The 20,267-nt window shown below is 40.2% G+C and overlaps 2 protein-coding genes across 2 annotated transcripts in view; one reads left to right on the top strand and one right to left on the bottom strand.

Annotated features, from left to right (window-relative positions):
• Positions 1-6,115, bottom strand: part of LOC118822604 (kelch domain-containing protein 8B-like) — a 116,008-nt gene extending 109,893 nt beyond the window's left edge. The window contains exon 1 of the mRNA XM_036591760.1: positions 5,959-6,115. The gene's annotated coding sequence lies outside the window, so the exon portion shown is untranslated. The remainder of the gene's footprint in view (positions 1-5,958) is intronic.
• Positions 6,116-16,051: 9,936 nt separating this feature from the next.
• On the top strand, positions 16,052-18,384 carry LOC118822647 (amphoterin-induced protein 3). Its single transcript, XM_036591832.1, has one exon. The coding sequence runs from the start codon at positions 16,783-16,785 to the stop codon at positions 18,238-18,240; it is 1,458 nt and encodes a 485-aa protein (XP_036447725.1). The 5' UTR covers positions 16,052-16,782; the 3' UTR covers positions 18,241-18,384.
• The last annotated feature ends 1,883 nt before the right edge of the window (positions 18,385-20,267 follow it).

Raw genomic sequence — 20,267 nt, 5'->3', positions numbered from 1 at the left:
TGCTTCTCCGTCTGGCAATCCGATGGACGAATCTGGGTTTGGCGGTTGCCAGGAGAACGGTACTTGTCTGACTGCATTTTGCCAAGTGTAAAGTTTGGTGGAGGGGGGATTATGGTGTGGGGTTGTTTTTCAGGAGTTGGGTTCAGCCCCTTAGTTCCAGTGAAAGGAACTCTTAACGCTTCAGCAAACCAAGACACGATTTCATGCTCCCAACTTTGTGGGAACAGTTTGGGGAGTTTTGCCCCTTCCTGTTCCAACATGACTGCGCACCAGTGCACAAAGCAAGGTCCATAAAGACATGGATGAGCGAGTTTGGTGTGGAAGAACTTGACTGGCCTGCACAGAGCCCTGACCTCAACCCGATAGAACACCTTTGGGATGAATTAGAGCGGAGACTGCGAGCCACGCCTTCTTGTCCAACATCAGTGTCTGACCTCACAAATGCGCTTCTGGAAGAATGGTCAGAAATTCCAGTTAACACAATCCTAAACCTTGTGGAAAGCCTTCCCAGAAGAGTTGAAGCTGTTATAGCTGCAAAGGGTGGGCTGACATCATATTAAACCCTATGGATTAAGAATGGGATGTCACTCAAGTTCATATGCGTGTGAAGGCAGACGAGTGAATACTTTTGGCAATATAGTGTATGTGTGTAAATAGTGGATATATGTGATATTTATGAGATATATTACTGCCTTGCGTTATTGCGTTATTATATTTTTTCCAAAATTCCAACTTAATAATATTGAAAATATGAAATATAAGGGTTATTAAAAATTTTCAAACATAGCCAGTGCCACAAAGAGGCCCAACACAAAATTTGAGCTATTTTTGTCAAACAGGAAAAAAAAATCTATGGCCAATTTCCTTATCATATTTTTTAAGTCTTTGTGCATAAATGGGCTATTTAGTGCAGTTAATTAGCGGTATTGATAAAATTTAATCCCACTGTCATCCTACACAACCAAATATATATGTGATACTTGTTACAGTATCAGATGATATTTAAGTTTGCATTAGCCCTTTAAGGTCAATGCAAAAGAGTGGTTATTTCTGTAGTTTAATCTACTCTGCTCCATTAATAATGTGATGTCTTTTTGTTTGTTACAAATGACCTTTTTAATCAAGCAAACACATGAATATGAATATATTACATACATTAGTCATTTTTATTGTTACTCTGATTAAAACAATCTATCAATAATAAGCGCTTACAGATCCAAGTTCTGTTTTGAATGTGCTTGTGTGCTCATTCGGAAAATACTGCAGTGCATCGAATAATGAAAGGCAGTATCTGGTGATAGAAAACACAACAGCACAAATAAAGGTCCAATTCCACATGCTGATCCATTTAACTATGGACATGCATTTTTAATAACTACTCTAGTGGCACATTTTAATTAGTTAAAGGGGACAAAGCCAAAATCTTTAAATGTATTAATAGTAAAATGTTAGATTTGATGGGGTTAATAAAGTTACTAAAGAAAAATGCTTTCTTCTGTTTTCTTTTCTGAAAAAAACACACTGCAATACACCTTAAACAGTGTGTTTCTAATGGATTTGCGAACGACACACTGCTATTTTATGGAAAAGAATGCTTGTTTGCTACTAAAATCAATACTGGGTGGTATACCATTATAGATCAGGGGTGAGCAATATGATTATTTTTAGCATTATCATGACAATTTACACCGATCAGGCATGACATTATGACCACCTCCTTGTTTCTACACTCAATGTCCATTTTAACAGCTCCACTTACAATATAGGTGCATTTTGTAGTTCTACAATTACAGACTGTAGTCCATCTGTTTCTCTGCATACTTTGTTAGCCCCCTTTTACCCTGTTCTTCAGTGGTCAGGACCCCCATGGACCCTCACAGAGTAGGTAATATTTGGGTGGTGGATCATTCTCAGCACTGCAGTAACACTGATGTGGTGGTGGTGTGTTAGTGTGTGTTGTGCTGGTACGAGTGGATCAGACACAGCAGTGCTGCTGGAGTCTTTAAACACTGTGTCCACTCACTGTCCACTCTGTTAGACACTCCTACCTTGTCAGTCCACCTTGTAGATGTAAAGTCAGAGACGATAGCTCATCTGCTGCTGCACAGTTTGTGTTGGTCATCCTCTGGTCCTTCATCAGTGGTCACAGGACGCTGCCCACAGGATGCTATTGGCTGGATATTTCTGGTTGGTGGACTATTCTCAGTCCAGCAGTGACACTGAAGTGTTTAAGAACTCCAGCAGCACTGCTGTGTCTGAGCCACTCAGACCAGCACAACATATCGCCCACTCCTAGTATAGATGACGTACTGAACAGCACCAACATGAATGCTTGTATGTCTGTACGAGTGAGTAAGCGGATGAAAATGTCTGTTGGAGCTTCTTTTATCACTCCTCTAATATGCCTGCCAAAGTTGTGTAAAAGCGTTGTAAAGAGGAAAAGTAATGAGAAAAGGATTATCATTCTAATGATCAGGAGCCCAGTGGAAATGAGCATTACTGCTTGTGACAGTGCATTTAGTCGAGCTTCCCTGTAAAACAGCTCTTACACTATCCTCCAATTCCATTCTGACACACACATTCACACAGACAAAATGCTCCTGACTAAAACTCTATTTCTTGGAATAATACAGTAATATATTCTCTGCTATTCTCTGCTATTAACATCTCATCAAAACAGAGTGCAGGTATGCAGTATAAGGAGCCTTTATGAGCTTGTTGATGTATGATTGTTTATAGAAATGGCATCCAGCGGTGCAACCTCACATTGTACTGTGCATCCTGAGTCATATACAGGAGGCAAAACACATGCACAGTATTACTAAAGCTATGCAGTTATTACTGATGTGGGAATAGAACTATAGCTACATATCAGAAAAGGCATTTTATTTAACAGTTCATGTGCTTGTGATACTTTTTCTAAAAAAAATAAAAACTACAAGAGATCCTGTGTCTAGTGCTTTTACGGACCATTGATAGGTATGCTGTGGTCTATAATGCACTCTTAATTGTCCATAGCAGCATTTAATTAATGCTGCACACTTAATAAAGTGAAGAGGACTGTGGGGGCTGGGTGGGGTTAGGGGTTGTGGGGTTAAGTGAGTATGCTGATAGGCCATCCATCTTCCTCAACAACAGCACACTGCCACTGAAGCCACTGCGTGGCAGGAAGGGAACTTGCCCTACAGGAAGTCCACACTTACATGATACAATCAAATAAAGGGTGAGTCACTAAAGCCCATTTGCACTGCATTCACACTTCTCCCTGTTTACTTGCTTTTTTATGGAGATCAGAAACAGACTAGTCCTGACTTCACTTTCTGCATGAATACAATATACAAAAATCAGTATAATAAGTAAAATAATAGGTAAATAAAGACAAAACAAGCCCTGCATTTAACAGCATAAACCAATTCTTAACCACGTCTTAAATTGCTCCACTAAGTGTTGTGGGGTTTGTCTTATAAAAAGCTTTGACCCTTGGCACCGCTCTCATTTTTTTTTCTTTGTGCAATTTGTAAGAGAGTGTGTGCAGCTTTTTAATCACCCACAAATTCAACCCCACAGTAGGAACATAAAACCAGTACTAACCGCCAGCCCGCTCTCCTGCTCCTATCTGCCTTCTTGTATCTTCCAGCCACTCAATGGAAATTAATTAAATTCAGTGACTGGATAAAGCAATTAATTGGCAAGTGCTCGGACACAGAATTGTGTCTGACTAAATAACAAAGAAATTGTCAGCATCAGCGCCCCTCTGACGGAGCTTTGCTCATTTACATTTAGTCATTTATTCTTCCATTGTGTTTATTTGATCAAGGTATAAACTGTAACAAATTTGTCTGAAACACAGCAAGAAAAAATGCAGTTCCTTAATACTGGATTACATGTTGCTTTGTATGACTCAGCTCAGAATCCCTCCACTCCTCTACTTCATACTCAGGCTGGTTATTAACCTCAGGTCACAGTTAGACTGACTTCAGAATAAAGATTGAGATCTATTCACCTGTTTTGCATGATGCAGTGCTTTTACATGCTTGGTGTTTCTCTGCAGATCTTACAAGATTTAAGGACCACACTGATCTGTGTTATATGTTAAGAGTTTGTGATACAGACCCAACATTAAAACCTCAGTCTATAGCACAAATTATGACAAAAAGGGGTGATTTTTAATGTGAACCCATAAAAACTCATTAATTACCAAATGTCAAAGCTGCTATACATACTTCAGCTTTTACAGTAAATAGGAGAGGCAGTGTGTCAGCACTTCATGTGATTATGCAAATGTCTGCCAAGAAAGCAGGGGTTATCACTTCCCAACATGAGGTGGTAATTACTACCTCCAGGGTGTACCAGAGAAGAACGAGACCAAACCATTCAGTAATGTAGTACACCTAGTTAAAAGCAAACTGCAGTGTACAGATGTAGCATTCTCTAAGCTACAGCTATGCGATGAGAGTTCATGATAAAGCTTCAGTTTCCCATGAGCTCCTTGCTTAATGATATTTAGACCCACACTGCTTTTTTACTAAGAGAGAGGCATGCTCAGGATACACACGGCAGTAGAGAACTTAACACTGTGAGTATAGCATTCATGTAGTGGTGTATGAATTGGACAATGTTAAGAATGAAAGAGTTCAAAATAAAAGGTAGAACAAATGGGGTCTTATACTGTACTGAGAACTAAAAAGGTTCTTAACCCTCCTCTTATCTTCATATTTACTCACATCTTCTTGATAAATTTGACCCAAGCAATTTAAACCTTTGGGAAATATCAAAGTTCTGGTGGGAATTATGTTTTCCTCTCCCCCATGTCGTGTGAGCTATCGGTGGTTCTTGCACTACTACAGGTTTGGTTATGTTAGGTTTGGTTATGTTGGGTTAGGTTAGGTTAGGGCCCTACAGCAGAGGTAAGGTTATAAAATTGCTTGTTATAGTGACCTCAATATCATCCAAAACAACCAAAACAAATGTGTGTAAAACACAGATATCTCTCATATTTTATACAGATAAACAGTGATGCATAAAATATGTGTACAGGCCACTGTGTTATTTTTATGTTTACCCAGTTCTCCCCATTAAATAAGGAAAAGTCATTAAATATGAAACAAAAAATGATGTTATTCATTCATTTAGAGACGTTAAACACTGTATACTGTCAAATTGACCCAGGGATAATAAGAGGATTAACATATTTGTAACGAAACGTCTGGAAAAAACATGGAAAATTAATGATCAAAGGGGGACAGCAAGAAATAATCAATGCAACAGGTTAGTAATGCAATTATAAGAGCTTAGGACGAAAATAGTGAAAGCCTGCGTGACTGTGGGATTTTAAACACAGAACAACCACGACAACAACGCAGACCTGCATATGTTCGGCGAAGAAAAATCCATGTTAACACGCAGAAACTACCAGGCGCTTTTTATAAACCCGAGCGGAGACAAAACCACAGCAACGCGCTCCCCACAGCACAGTCCGCTGCTCAGAACGTCGCTCGCGAGAGCAAGAACAGTTGGTGCTCGCGCCGCTTCTCACGCGGAACATCCGTTGGGAATTCATTTGAAAAACCGTTACGGTCTCACCGCTGCACACTCGCCACACGCCGTGAAATAAGAAAAAAACAAAAGTCCACCACGAAATCAGTAACATCTGTGGTGGGGTCAGCACAGAAAAGGGGTTTTTACTAAGTGGGGTCCCACTAGGATGTTCACTTTGGAAAAAACCTGTCTACTGCACCAAAACAGCCCTGCTTTTTTTGACAGACCAAAACGACTGTTTTTAAAATTATCCCTCACACATTTTTCGCGTCTAAAGCTCTTGAAAGGATACAAACGTAGGCCTCTTACTGCAATAACGCATCCGTCACATTAACACAACACCAGCGAGCTAACACGCTAGCTAAGTTAAAGCAAAACTTCAAAACGAAGCCAGCCTCCGCTTCTCGGTTCTTTAATTACCTTTACTTTGTTCCCGTCCAGGCGAAAACGTCAACCACACGGTCCATTAGACAACGAGTAACCTCCGGCAAACTTCACCCCGACTACATTTTGACACTCTCTCCCCCGCCGGAGAGGACTCCGCGGTGAACTAGCTCCTTTTTCGGTTTCGTTAAAAAAAAAAGATGCTCAGGCGCATGAATATTTCCATTGGCTCGAGCGTTTCTTTCCCGCCCGTCTTCCGACAAGCCCCGCCTCCTGTGCTGAGATTGGGCAGCTGTTCCCAAACACAGGCGCCGAGTGAACTACTAGCCAATCCCACAAGCGGGCGAGTGAACTACTAGCCAATCATAGCGCAGGACGTGGAAAACGGGCGGAAAAAAAATCGTGCGGGTTAAAAAAAACCTGTCTCACTTCGCCCTCCCTGCTCACTGCGATGCGCTGGACGGATGCGCACATGGCGATGGCTGCATGCAGTACATCCATTCACCGAGCAATACACAAGCACTTATTCATGCTCCTTTCACTTCGCATATGATGATTTGTCTTTTAAATGTATCAGAGCATAAAATATCAAGGGAAGTGAATTTTTCATGGAGCAAATTTGTCCACAGTCAGCTCCAATTCAGTGCAGGGCATATGCTCCCTGCTGGAAAAAGACTATTATAACCATTAGGATTGAAACCTGGTGCTTCTCCTTTCTAATGGGAATCGGCTTAATGAGTGCCATTAGAGACCACGAGTTTCCTGTGGGACACCTTTCGATCCCATTAAGAAACCACAAAACGCAACTGGAATCAGTCCCAGAGCACCTGGTAAACCATTTGAATCCGTTACACTGTGAAATCAACCCACCAGGAAAATATCATTTGGACAAGAGCAGAAACCAACAGAAACTTTTAATGGAGTCTATGTTTTTTTTCAGCAGGGCTGGCTAATATCAGAGGTTGACTTTGCTGTTTGATTTCATAAATAAAAATATTGATTATAATAATACTAACAATGAATAATGAGAGAAATTTGAACGCGCACCCGCCCTGCACTGAACTTTAAACGTACTGACCGGAGGACAGCTATTTCTCCGAGAAGAAGCCTCCAGTAAATGAAAAAAAGTCTGGACTAGCACCAACAGGCCGTAAGATTAATCGATATTTGTCTTCTTTGATTGCCAGGGCTCACACTGGGGAGTGCCGTGGAATGCATAATGCAAGCCTCTATTTCCGTCCCTGAAACAACGAACAGACACCACGGAATTATTCTTCTTCCATTTCCACGACAGAGAGCCGCTGCCGCCCCCGGGGTTCCTCCAGAGCTGCATCTGTTCTGCCTTTGACAAATAACAGCGACTAGAAAAGCCCATCCGGCCAACAGCCCCACATTCAGTCATCTCTGCTGCCCTCTAGCGGCCGCTGCAGTTAGCAAAACATATCGCAGCGAGTTCCAGGTGATCCACAGAGCCACTGCTGTGAACTCCACCTCCTTCAGAGAGACGTCTGTTCCTGTAAAACATATCTTTGTTCATGCTTATCAGTACATTTGTATTTTTGTATATTTGTAAGTGTGAAGTCAAATGACTTTGAGTGTTTGTAAAGTTGTAGTGGACATGGGCACCGATCAGGCGTAACATTATGACCACCTCCTTGTTTCTATGCTCGTTGTCCATTTTATCAGCTCCACTTACTGTATAGGTGCATTATGTAGTTCTACAGTTACAGACTGTAGTCCATCTGTTTCTCTGCATACTTTGTTAGCCCCCTTTTACCCTGTTCTTCAGTGGTCAGGACCCCCATGGACCCTCACAGAGCAGGTACTATTTGGGTGGTGGATCATTCTCAGCACTGCAGTAACACTGACGTGGTGGTGGTGTGTTAGTGTGTGTTGTGCTGGTACGAGTGGATCAGACACAGCAGTGCTGCTGGTGGAAATAAGTTAAATACATCCTCTACAGAGAACACATTTTTGCATATTTTAATGCACAATCACTGTTTAGGTGCTGAATTTAACGTACTGGGAAAAAAAAGCATAAAATTTGTTTTGGCACATTTTCTTTTTTTATGTTTTATTTCCACCAATATATTAAACTCAGCAAAAAAATTGTGCACTAAAATTTACATGGAAATGTCACATGTAAGTTTGTTCTGTGTAGAGAATATGTTAATTTATTTTCACAAAATCAACAAAACAGGTCTTTTCACCAGCGGAAATTAAACATGATTATATTTATTAGCCTTTTTAAACCCTAAAGTTCCCACTGAGTGGTCTAAGTGAATGTATGAAAAACACTAGTAACACTAGTTACAATGTTAAATAAAGTGCTACATGGAAAGAATGCTATGACATGTTGGTATAGATTTAGCAGTAACCTCACATTATTTACCATAAATTTCAACACAGATAAGCCAAAAATAAAATAATAAATGGACCAATTGCTGATTATTTGTTCTGAGCAAAAATCAGGTGATTCTGATCTTTGTTGATTCCGGTTGTGCATTCCTATTATTTACATTATTTCACTGTTTATAGCCTGTTTGAGCCATTGCACACAACTAAATACCAAATCTAACGTAAAATATTCTAGTAACCAGGTGTACATGCAGAACTCAAGTGATGTAAGTTGATCCACTGGCACGTAATAGAGTATGACCCAGAGCCAGAAACCTTTATTTCCCCATCAAGAAGAAGAAAGAATCTTTTATAACAGAACATGTTGCCATCTGCTTCTGACATCACTTCAGCTTTGTTTTGATCAGTACATTTACAAGATGATACAATGACAAGAGACACAAAGACATCACACACAGGTGAAAGAGGGAAAATTGCAGACATGCTAACAAGAGGGAGATGAATGCCTAAGTCGCTATTCCTGGAAATTGAGCATGAACATAAACCTTTGTATTGTCCTCGAGTCATTAGGCATGAGCACAACACACTCCTCTATGCTGTAAGCAAGACAGCCTGTGCTTCAACTGCAGACTAATTATGCCACAGCACCTCATTTAGGCTGTAATGAGAAAGCTCAAATTGCTGTGGAGGCCATCATCAAGCAAAACACACATGCATTTAGGAGACGGAGATTCGGCAGCTGTGACAGAGCTGAATGGGACTGTGTGTGAGACAGAGAGGGGGAGAGAGAGAGTGAGAGGGAGAGACAAAGAGAACAATGATTTTTGCAATAGAGGCTTTGTTATGCTGGAGAAAATTATGAAGAAGAAGGAAAGTAGATGTGTTACAATAAACTACTGTACAACAAGCCTATTTATGCATAAAAGATTTAAGGACTTTCACATAACAATTTATATTACTGCTGGGCAGCAGTGGATCAACACTGGTCTTAGTAATAGATGAGACATCAGTGACCACTCTATAGAACTGATTCTGGTCTTCCTGATGTGCCCACCAAGCAAAATTTAACTGGATTCACGCAAAATTATAACTGCTAGTATAGAAGTTTCCAAAATGTACAAAAAAAACAGCACCATTTACAGTACTTTTTTAAAATTTCTTTTTATTTCTTTAAGTTGAACAAAATGATGGAGAGTAGTGTAGCACTGTAATACAGTCCGAGAAGACATGGAAGAGAAAAACAGGGAAATACAGACAAAACTCGAATAAAATGAACAAACTGCAGAGGAAAGGAACATTTTTAAAACTATTACATAGTATGTTATTACACATTTATAATAACTAGAAATGTGCTAGTGTATTGTTTGTCAGTACACTATACCAGCCAATGTTACATAAATAGTTTGTAAGGAGAAACAGTTCAGATTCTCTCAGTATATAATACATCAGAACAGTCAAGGGTCCCAGATGTTATGAAAAAAAAAACTGTGATTTGCTTCTCATGTCAAAGGTTAATTTTTCAGGAAGTATGCACAAGTAACCTCTGAGATCCACTGAATAATAGTCGGGAGAATTTCCTTATTCCAGTAAAAGTTTACACACCTCTTTGCGGCTAATATGGTTAAATGGAAGAAATTTTATAATCTCATGGAAGAGAGCTGGACATCGCTTGTATCATCTAGTACATTTTAGGAGAAATATCTTTTTCTTATGGTCAGTATTGTATATTAATTGTAAAATCCTATCATCTACTCATATTGCTTGTGTTGTGTTATTGTTTTGGCATCCGGTGTCGACTAGACGAGGATGTATTCCCCTCTTTCTAATGGAAACCCAAATTTTCCAATTATCAATTTTTTATGCAAACATTGTTAGTTTTATAACACACCATTCACTCCCTAGTCACTACAGTCCATATATGGAAATTATTCTGAAAAAATAATTGTGACGTCTGCCAAGAAAGGTTGGAAAATAACCATGCAAAAAAAGAATTATTACTGTTTTGGTATATAAACCCACTCAAACGTTTTAAGTGGACCTTAAGGGAAAAAAAGTAAAATACATGAAAAATATAGGGTGTGGGCCATTTAAATTCTGAGACAACATAAGCAGGGGAGCAGCAATCAAACAATTAGCATACTTTAAAAGGTGCCATTTAAAGCAGCATTACACGAGAATGGGTATTTTTTGCTTCTGGGCTCCCCCTATAGATGCAGAGTGTATTTCACTTCTACACCACTGTTGTAAATACAAATCACACTGTGAGCCCCCCCCACGTACACAAGCATTTGTGGACGAGTTGAAGGGTGCAGAACCCGACCCCTTTCTCATTGACGCATGTCAAGCAGGCATGAATGGTAAATATTACACTTGTGATATTGGATGTTTCTATGTGTAAATAACAGAAATCATGAGTGTAATTTGTAGCGTCCATATGCCTGCGTGACAGGCATGCACGATAAGGGGAGTCGGATTCTGCAGGCGAGACAGAATCAGGCACAACACCAGCAAAGACAACATCAGAAGAGAAAGAACCATGTTGATTTACAAGGTGGAGTGATATTAAAGGATTTTATTACAAGAGGTTGCAAACTTTTAAGGCTTATTTGGTGTGTAATTGATAAAGACTGACAAAACTTTTTGGCACGGGATGAATTTATTTCTTTGCATGCCAGCCTGAAACAAGACTGAGGTTAAATGACTTTTGGCATCCAGAAAAACAACAAGACAGGGATGACACAGATAAGGTTACATTCTCTCTCTTTTTCTCTCCCTCACTTCCTCTGACGATGTCTTCTTCAGTCTTTTGGCAGCCTCTGCCATGATGTCCATGCTGGGAATACTGAGCTGGCTTCTTCTTATAGTTGGCTGAAGAGCCATAGTTGTTGGAGTGTGACGTGGTGCCGTAAAGCGTTATGCAGTTCTCACCAGAGGTCTCTGCCGCTCCTCCAAAAGTGCATAGTGCTATAGCAGGCGTCTGGCCGGATTGGCAATGACATCATCAAAATAACTCAGGTTTATTTATCAGTACTTATAGTATTTTTACTTGTTCAAATTGAATTTCTGATAATGAAAATCTTCGGATTTGAAGCTGAAATGGCTTGTCATATGTCACTAACATTATCATTAACAGCACACGTTAGCACAAAAGTTTTTGGTTACCATGTCATATTTTAGTGTATTGGACCACACCTATATTGTGATATCTAAAATGAGTCATAGAGCTCCACCAATGTTCTTTGTATGAAAAGTATGACACAGTGGTGAAGGACCTGTAATCACAGAACAAAAGCGTTCACCAGAATCAAAAGAACAGTGAAAATGAAAATGAAAAGTATTTTTCAGTTTTTGAGTGTATCGAATCGGATGGGAGCTGATGGGGTCTTCATTCACTATGTGTGTTTCTCCTTGGTTTAATGGACTTTGCAAACTCACACTCACACAGATCCAGACCCAGTTTTTAGTGTTGTAGTGCTCCTATTCTCAGACTCTAGTATACTCTGTGCACTGCTGGACATTGATTTCAGTAACAAGGAACTGCTGACCATCATTCAGCCTCATTCACCTGGGAGGAGTGCACTGTGTGAAAGGAGAGCATGAGGAGATCGATGCTTCAGTTATGGGTCTCCTCTTCCCAGCACTGCCTGACTACTTCAGCAATCTTTCCAAAATGACCACCATGGGAACAATCTTTGATGTAGAAAGGTGGAGGGGAGCGCTGCAGAGTGGAAATGGAAACAATGTGATGGTAAGTATGATAACATGGCCTGGATGAAGTAGTTAATCTAACCTAAAAGCTAAAAAACTATGACCTCCAATCATTTCTCATTTTCTTTATGGAAAATCACTCACAGCAGTGTGAGTTTGTAAAAAAATCCAGCCGGACACAATGTCCACTAGGAAAAATCTATCTTGGCTCCTTATCATTTACCAATGCCACATTGGGAACATACGGATCATCCTACCAAACTGGTTCCAAGTCCGAGGTCAAACACATTTCAGACATTTAACCGACTTGGATTTTAGACTAAAATTCTTTTGCTTTGAATGCCACTATACCTTCATTATGTTTATTTAAACAAATGTTTGGACATTCCATTTTGTCACTACCAAAACAATCATAATACTACCGAATGTTTCACTAGTAACAATTTTGGCTAATTTTGAGCATAATTTAAAAGCGCTAGTCATGAACTGGCTAGCGCTTTTAAATTATGCTCAAAATTAGCCACTTTAAACAGCCGCACATACATATTTTTTTCCATTAAAAAATAAATGTTGATTTAGTTGCAGAAAATATGTGTTTCAGACAAGACAATTTTGAAGGTTATACACTGATTTTCAAATTTGGGACACATTTACTTCAGTGAGATCTACCTTCTCACCATGTGGCCCTGAGGAACAGGGATGCACTCTCACTCTCTGCTCTAAAATACAGGGCAGTGGCTAAAATAAGGCTCGGCCTATAGACTAAAACTCATATGCCCTGCATTTTAGAGGAACAGTGTTGTGTCCCAAACCACACAATTCAATACTTTACATACTACACTGAAGTGCACTTCTAATAGCATATTTTTTGCATACTGTTTAGTGTGCTAGTATGCGGTTTGGGACGCAGCGCTGGTTTCAGAGTGACATGAAAATGTGGGGCAGCATTTTTAAAATAAAGCTTTTTAAATAAAAAATAAAAATTAAACTCATGATAAATCTTTCAACTTTGAAAGAAAAAAAATATATTGAAAAAACATTGAAAAAATTAAGTATTATTTTCACAAGTTGAAATTTATGGGTTAAGGTTTTGGACAGACACCTCACAACAGAAAATAAAAAAGGATGATTTTGTATATATTTAGCTTATTATTATGTCAGTTAATGCATTGGGTTTAAATACATCATCTAAAGTATGAGTACTTAGTTGTTTTTTTGAACAGGTTGAACTTATTCGGTAGAAAGGTTCATATAAGTGAAGGAAATAGTGACATTTCGAATAAACAAAGCCAACAGACACACACACACACACACACACACACACACACACACACACACACACACACACATTTCCACATTTCCACCAGAGAGGTCTCTAAATCCCGAAATCCTACTAGCATGGAAAAAGAAATCAAGATTTTCTTGATCCAGCCAATCATACAAGTCTTCGATCTCTTGCCCTTATTTAAGAAAAAGTAAATGAACGACCCCTATAGTACAAAGAGATCAGAGAAGAAGGAATTTTTATGGTCCCCGTTATCCGTTATAATAATTTCGTCTTAACTCTTCCTGGTAGGATGTCACTAATTTAATGAGGGATGAAATCTGAATGAAATCCTCCTTTAAAATGTTCCTAGTAATATTTAGTAGACGAGATGAAGGAGGCCTACAGTTTTAAAATACCAGGCCTGCCATCTGTTCACCAAATCTCTATTAAATATGTTCCTTTAGAGAGAGTGGGCAGAAAAGCTTGAGACAATTCGCCTGTTGGACTTGGCCTGGCCACAAGCATTACAAGATGGTAAATAACACGGTAAATAAGACAGGATTTAGCTTAGTTTTAAATATCAAACATCATTTTACTGTGAAGCAAAAATCTAGTAAATGCCTTCTATATTTTGAAGAGTCAAATAGAAGAGATCACACGCTTTGTGTTCACAGTCACACAGTCACGCAGGACTGTTCGAATAACTTTACAGATTACTTGATTTTCTGAGTTTCACCAATAAAGAGTGGGGATATGGAAACAGTGGTCCAGTTCCTCTGCTCTTAATGACATGTGTCAACCACTAGAGGGCACTCTTCACTAAACAAAGTTTTTATACTAAACCAGGCTGTCTTTCACAATGTAATACTCTCAGATAAACATATTAATAGTCTGTTTCTCTGAGCAAGCAAAAAAATGTGATCATTTTTGGTGCAAAGGGGGTTATCCATTTAGAAAAACAGGATATTTCTAGGTAATATTGTGCATGTCATTAATATTTTCCCTTGCTTTCATTTGCTAATGTTTGATTTATGAAAGTATTTCAGCTTAAGCATTAAAAGATGTGCATAAGTAGTACTGTGTATGGTATTAGTACTCTACTCCCCCTTTATTTGCTAATGGTGGAATTATGAAGGTACCTTAACCTACAAAGGTTCTAACATGCGTTGCTGGATACTGTGTTTTTCCAAACTTTGATATCCCTGTTTCTGGGTCCTGGAATTGCTCATCTTTTTAAAAAGGGCTTTGTTACTAGGCTTTGCAACCAGGCAGAAACACCAGCTGTTGGGTAATTTACCACAACTAGAATACAGCAAAAAACATTTGAAATGTAAACCCATTTAAGGAAGAGATTATCCAGTACAGATGCAGAAGAATGAGTATGACACCAAAAAAAAGGGGGTTCTATGACTTGTAGCAATACCTTTTTGGTGCTGTATAGAACTATTTAAAAATAAAAAGAAAACCATGTCCAAAATTTCTCCATCATAAAGAACAACCTTTTAACCTTGTAAGGAACCTTTTATGCATTCAAATATTTTTTAAATAATTTGTGGTTCTATATTATCCATTTTTGTAACATTTCTGCATAATTCTCAAACGAAATATCCTTTACATTGTGTACAAAAATGATGATGAATGGACCAAAAGAAATGGCCTAAAATTACAAAAATCTTGTTACTTTAATTTTTACTTAAGAAAATGAAGAATGTTTATTCCTTCTCTTCTGTAAAGTTACCATTTTGGAGATACAAGCAATGAAAATATAACCATTGCTTTTACAAAAGAACCCTTGAAGAACTTTTCTAAGGGTTTAGGAGCTGTCCCATTTGGTCTCATTGAGAAATTCAGAGTTCCCTTCACTTCTGTAGGGAAGGGCTGTTGTACTCTAAAAGCTTCTGCCCAATTTATCTCAATTTTTACCACCTGCAAGATGCCGTGGGCAGAAGGATTAGCGTGTAGGAGCATGCTGTGGTGATGGTGCCAGTCATACAGCTGGGAGTCATGCCATGTGTCAGCCTTCCCTGTGGAATAGGCACCCTTACATCGTGGTACCTTAATAAAACCAACCTTCTAATCCCATTTCACATCTTCACATTACTTCACATATGTCGTGACTTCTGAATGGACTCAAGATTTAGTAAAAATCCACTTTGTTTCTCTTCCAAACCTTCATAAGGTTTTATAAAGGACAGTGGCCGACAAGAATCGAATCGATACAAAGGTAGAAAAGCTAAGTAAATGCCAATATTCACACATTAGCATTTGTGCATAGGTTGGAAGAGCGTGGTGCTGTTGCTCTCTGGAAGTTAATCGTGTGTGGGTGACACTATCACACTGTGCCAACGGCCCATGGAGAAGTGCAATCAAAGCAAGACTGATGCGCTGTGACAGGAACGAGGAGCCTCTGGGCCACCATGACCAAGACTCAGACAACAGCTGCCAACAACTGAGGAGAGGAGCAGGAGAAAAAGGAGTGGGAGTCAAGGCTGAAATTTCAAAGTGCATTATACAGACAAATTCCCTCTCATCCCACACCAAATGCTATCAGGACAGTTTAGATAAGAAAAGATATGTGATGATCTATGTTCCCTCAGAAAACTCCGTTCCTCAGGAGGAAGAAGGAGTCAGAGAGAGTTAAAATGCGTAGACCCAAAGTGAAAGGGATGTGGAGAGAAACAGTGCCACGGGGGATTAAAAACAAACAGCGCGAGAGAGAGAGACGGAGACAGCGAGAGACAGAAAGCGAGAGAGGGGCGGGAGCGAGGGAGAGAGAGAGAGAGAGAGAGAGAGAGAGAGAGAGAGAGAGAGAGAGAGCAAATCAGGAATTATCACTTGGAGTGAGCAAAAGAGAGAGAGCTGCACTCTAAATAGGTAAAAGAGGAAGGAAAGCAAAGCCAGAGATTACTACTGTTCTGCTGCTCTGAGAAGTCGGCTGCTACCCACGGTCTGACGGAGGATGGATACATCTCAGACATGAGGGAATCTCAAGCTGAAGAGGACGATGGACGTTAAGGAATGACCTTCCTGTTGCTCACTTTGTGGACTATGACTGGGAAGGGAAATAAGCAAGAAAGGTTGGCATTTGCTTGAGCCATTTTTTAGGCATACACTGGATTATAACAATGGAGAAACTTAGAAGAGACATCTTGTGAGTATGAGACACATTCTGAACTGATGTGCACACCTATTCACATCTTTGTAAAGAAAACTTAAAGACTTGCCGGATTGATCCTTTCTCTGGCATTACTTTCTATGCACTGTATAAAATAAATATTATACTGCTCTAAAATTTATAAATATGGAGCATAAATGTTATGCTTGCCACTTTTAATGATTTCTGTATTGCTTTAAATCAATCACTGCACAGCTAGAACCTCATACAGCCCTTAAACCCTGTAAAACTCACACAAAAACAAACTGGGACAAAGCTGGATTAAGACATTCACATGTAAAAGAAGTTCTTTAGGAAATCAGTGGCTGTCCAACTGTGCTGGCTCTATTTCATGTGATTCCACACCAGAGGCATGACCTCAACAGCTTTGTTAGTTTTGTTCTCTTTCTGGCTCGGCTTCTCGGAGGCTAACTGTCCTTCAGGGTGCCTGTGTCCCTCGGATATAGTCAACTGCGGCTCTCTGGGTATGGACAGATTTCCCCCTGTGCTACCGCCCACCACTTCCATCCTGGACCTGAGCCATAATCGGCTCACATGGATCGCAGCAGGCAGCTTCCATGGACTGGCCAGGCTGGATGTTCTGCGTATGTCCCACAACCAAATCTCTTTGCTCAGCCCTGCGGCCTTCCACAATGCCAGCACCTTGCGCCATCTGGACCTCTCGTCCAACCGCCTTCAGGTGGTGGCGAGGCACCACTTCCAAGACCTTCTGGGGTTGGAGGAACTGCTGCTGTACAACAACCGTATCACCCGCGTGGAGAGCAATGCCCTGATGGGGCTGAGCAACCTCCGGAAGGTCTACCTGAGCATCAACCAGATTACGGACTTCCCCTTCTTCTCCATCCGCAAGCACAGCCATCCCAAGCTGGCAGCCCTTGACCTCTCCTCTAACCGCATGTCTCGACTGCCTCTAGATGACATTGTCCTCTTGCCTGTGGCTGTTCAAAGAGGTTTGTTTATCCATAACAACAGCCTGGCATGCGACTGCTCTACCTACCGCATGTTCTGGCACTGGGACAAAGAGGGTTACGAGGCCATCAGAGATTTCAAGGACGACTATTTGTGCCGGATGTATGGGGAACCTCTCACCTCCATACGTTTTCTCCGTAGCCCTCGTTTCTTCGAGAACTGTACCATTGAGAAGATGATCTCTCTAATCTCCCCAAAGGCAGATATGATGGTGTATGAGGGGGAACAGGTCAGACTGGATTGTACTGGTACTCTCAGCAGTGTGGTCCTCTCCTACTCTTGGGTCATTCCCCACCAGGAAAACTTAACTTTGTTGATCCAGAATGGTACCTTGCGGTTGAACCAAGATGGCAGCCTGGAAATCTTAGCTGTCCAGTCAGCGGACTCAGGGATCTACCAGTGCATAGCTGTGGACACAGTCAGGATGATTAATGAATCCCGTGAGGTAAACCTGACGGTTGTTCCCCAACGCTTGTCAGAGGAAACTTTCAGCACAGGCTACACCACCCTTCTGGGCTGTATTGTCACTCTGGTGCTTATACTTATGTATCTTTACCTAACTCCATGTCGCTGTGGTTGCTGCAAACCTCCGCCACCCTCACCAACCATCTCTGGCCTCGGAGAGGACCGCTGCACTCTGGCATCCATCTTTGGAGCTCCACCGAGTGCAGAGCTGAAGCAGAAGAGCAAATCCAACCCTGAAAGACACGTGGTCTTCCTCGAGCCACTCATGCAAGACAAGAACGGGCACTTGACAGCAGCCCTTATGGCAGAAGAGCCCACAGGGCAATGGGACACGCCCCAGCTGACCAGAATTAAGGAATTTGATGAAAATGTGTAGTACATAGTTGTAACAGTAGAAATCATACTTGCCTGAACTGTGGACCTTTATGTGGATGTCAAGGAGGTATGCATGTGTTGAAAATTTCCTGCCGCTACAAAATTAGGACTGCAAAGCACTTGAGTAGAGTCCTTTACATGTCCCAATGACATAGCATGGTAAGAATAAACAGAAATGAATGATAGTGTACTGGTGAAAAAAAAAAAACATCTTTGGAAAGGACAGATTAAAATTAGTAGGTACTGTGTTCCTCAACATTTCAAGAAACAGCTCAATAAATTTCCCCCAGGTGTGGATTTTCCAATAAAGTCTTGCTTTAAAACTCAGCATCTCTTATAAGCTCTCAAAGCAGCAGGACATCTACAGCTTAGGGTTTTGCTTACATTGTCTTTGACAGGCACATGGTGGTGTGGGAGTGAAGGCTTGGTTGTATGTGGCAAACAAAATAATCACTGAGGATAATCCTTTTGATCACATGCTTTGAACGTTTTGAAACCAAGATGGCATGAATGTATGGAGGTTCTTGCCAACGTGAGCTCTTGTCTCTGGCCTGAGGTGTCTTGAGGACAGAGGTGGGAGTAAGAAGACGGAGGAGGAAGACATTCATGTCAAGATCTAATCCTCTAAGGGTGAATCTAATTAGGTCAATAGCATCCGATCATTGCATGTGAACATATGAGATACTGAGTAAAACAGATGCGAGTGTGTTAAAGAGTGGGAAACCAGTCTCTTCAATCTGCTCAACTTCATGACATTAATCCCTCAAGCAAAACATGTGCAGAAAAAAAACAAATCTAAGGTTCCGTGGCCATGTATGTTCCAGACAGTGCGCCCGGATTGAGTGCAGAGTGTTCTAGGCCTTTTTCGACAAACCAGATTTTAAAGTAGGCAAAGACAGGCACAGGAGAAGCTGCACTGACACAGCTGCAGTGGCTGCGTATGTGCGATACCATTCATGTCAAGCACTGTGCATTAAACTGCTGTTTCACTGTGCTGAATATGCTATGGTAAAAGATTAAACTGTCCTCCTGAATAAGGCTCCCTCCTACGCCACAAGTTGGAATATGCACTCAAAGCAAAAACAGCAAACTGGAAGAGCGCAAAAGCAAAAGTAGGGAGTAAATCCATACCGCCCACCACCAGATGTAATCAGATTTAGCTGCCACAATCCCTCATTCAAAATACATGGACACATGGTTTCCATGTATAGCTTAAGAAGTACAACATAATATAATCAGGGTCAGTATAATTTCTACATACATTTCCGCATTTGACTGCTTTGTCTTGTTCTCTAGGACGCATTGCAAACGTAAAAAAGATGCTTCTTCAAGGGTTCTTTAGTAAAAGAAAGGGTTCTACTCAGAACCATGAGTTCTATATAGAACCTCTTCATGCTTAAATGGTTCTTTGCACAGTGAAATTGTTCTTCAGATTGACAGAGAATGTGTTCTGTATGGTTCTATATACGACCTTTTTGAAAATGGCTCTATGTAGCACTAAAATAGCTAGACATCGTAACAATAGCAGAACCGTTTTTGGTGCTAAATAGGACCATTCCCTTTAGTAAAGAACCCTTGAAGAACCATATTTTTTAGGAATGTACATAGGTGCATCATAACTTACATAGGCACTGAATAACATTCATAAAGCATTATATATATATATATATATATATATATATATATATATATATATATATATATACACACAGCTTTTGAAAATAATTGCAAGATGTTTTATAAAGCAAATGATGCTGTATTGACATAAGTGGTCTTAAAAAGGACTTCTACTAATTTTTAAAATTCTGGATAATTAAATGGTTAAGATGTAAACAAAGTCAGTCAGCACGGTTTAATGTGATGCTCTGTTCTAAAGAAACTTACCAAGTCAGATTTGTTTATAGTGGTGGTGATAGGAATCAGGCATCTGAAGGGCTTATTGCCCATTGATAGGCCTGGTTCCTATCACCACCACTGTAAAGAAATCAGAGTCAGTAAGTTTCTCCACAACAAACCACATTAAAAGAA

The sequence above is a fragment of the Colossoma macropomum genome, unplaced genomic scaffold, assembly GCF_904425465.1.
Source record: "Colossoma macropomum unplaced genomic scaffold, Colossoma_macropomum, whole genome shotgun sequence".
NCBI classification, from domain to species: Eukaryota; Metazoa; Chordata; class Actinopteri; order Characiformes; family Serrasalmidae; genus Colossoma; species Colossoma macropomum.
This window is presented reverse-complemented; position numbering and strand designations above follow the sequence as displayed.

What these genes read in the sequence shown, in the direction of transcription:
- LOC118822647 (XM_036591832.1), top strand. Translation starts at nt 16,783, where the DNA reads ATGACCTCAACAGCTTTGTTAGTTTTGTTCTCTTTCTGGCTCGGCTTC.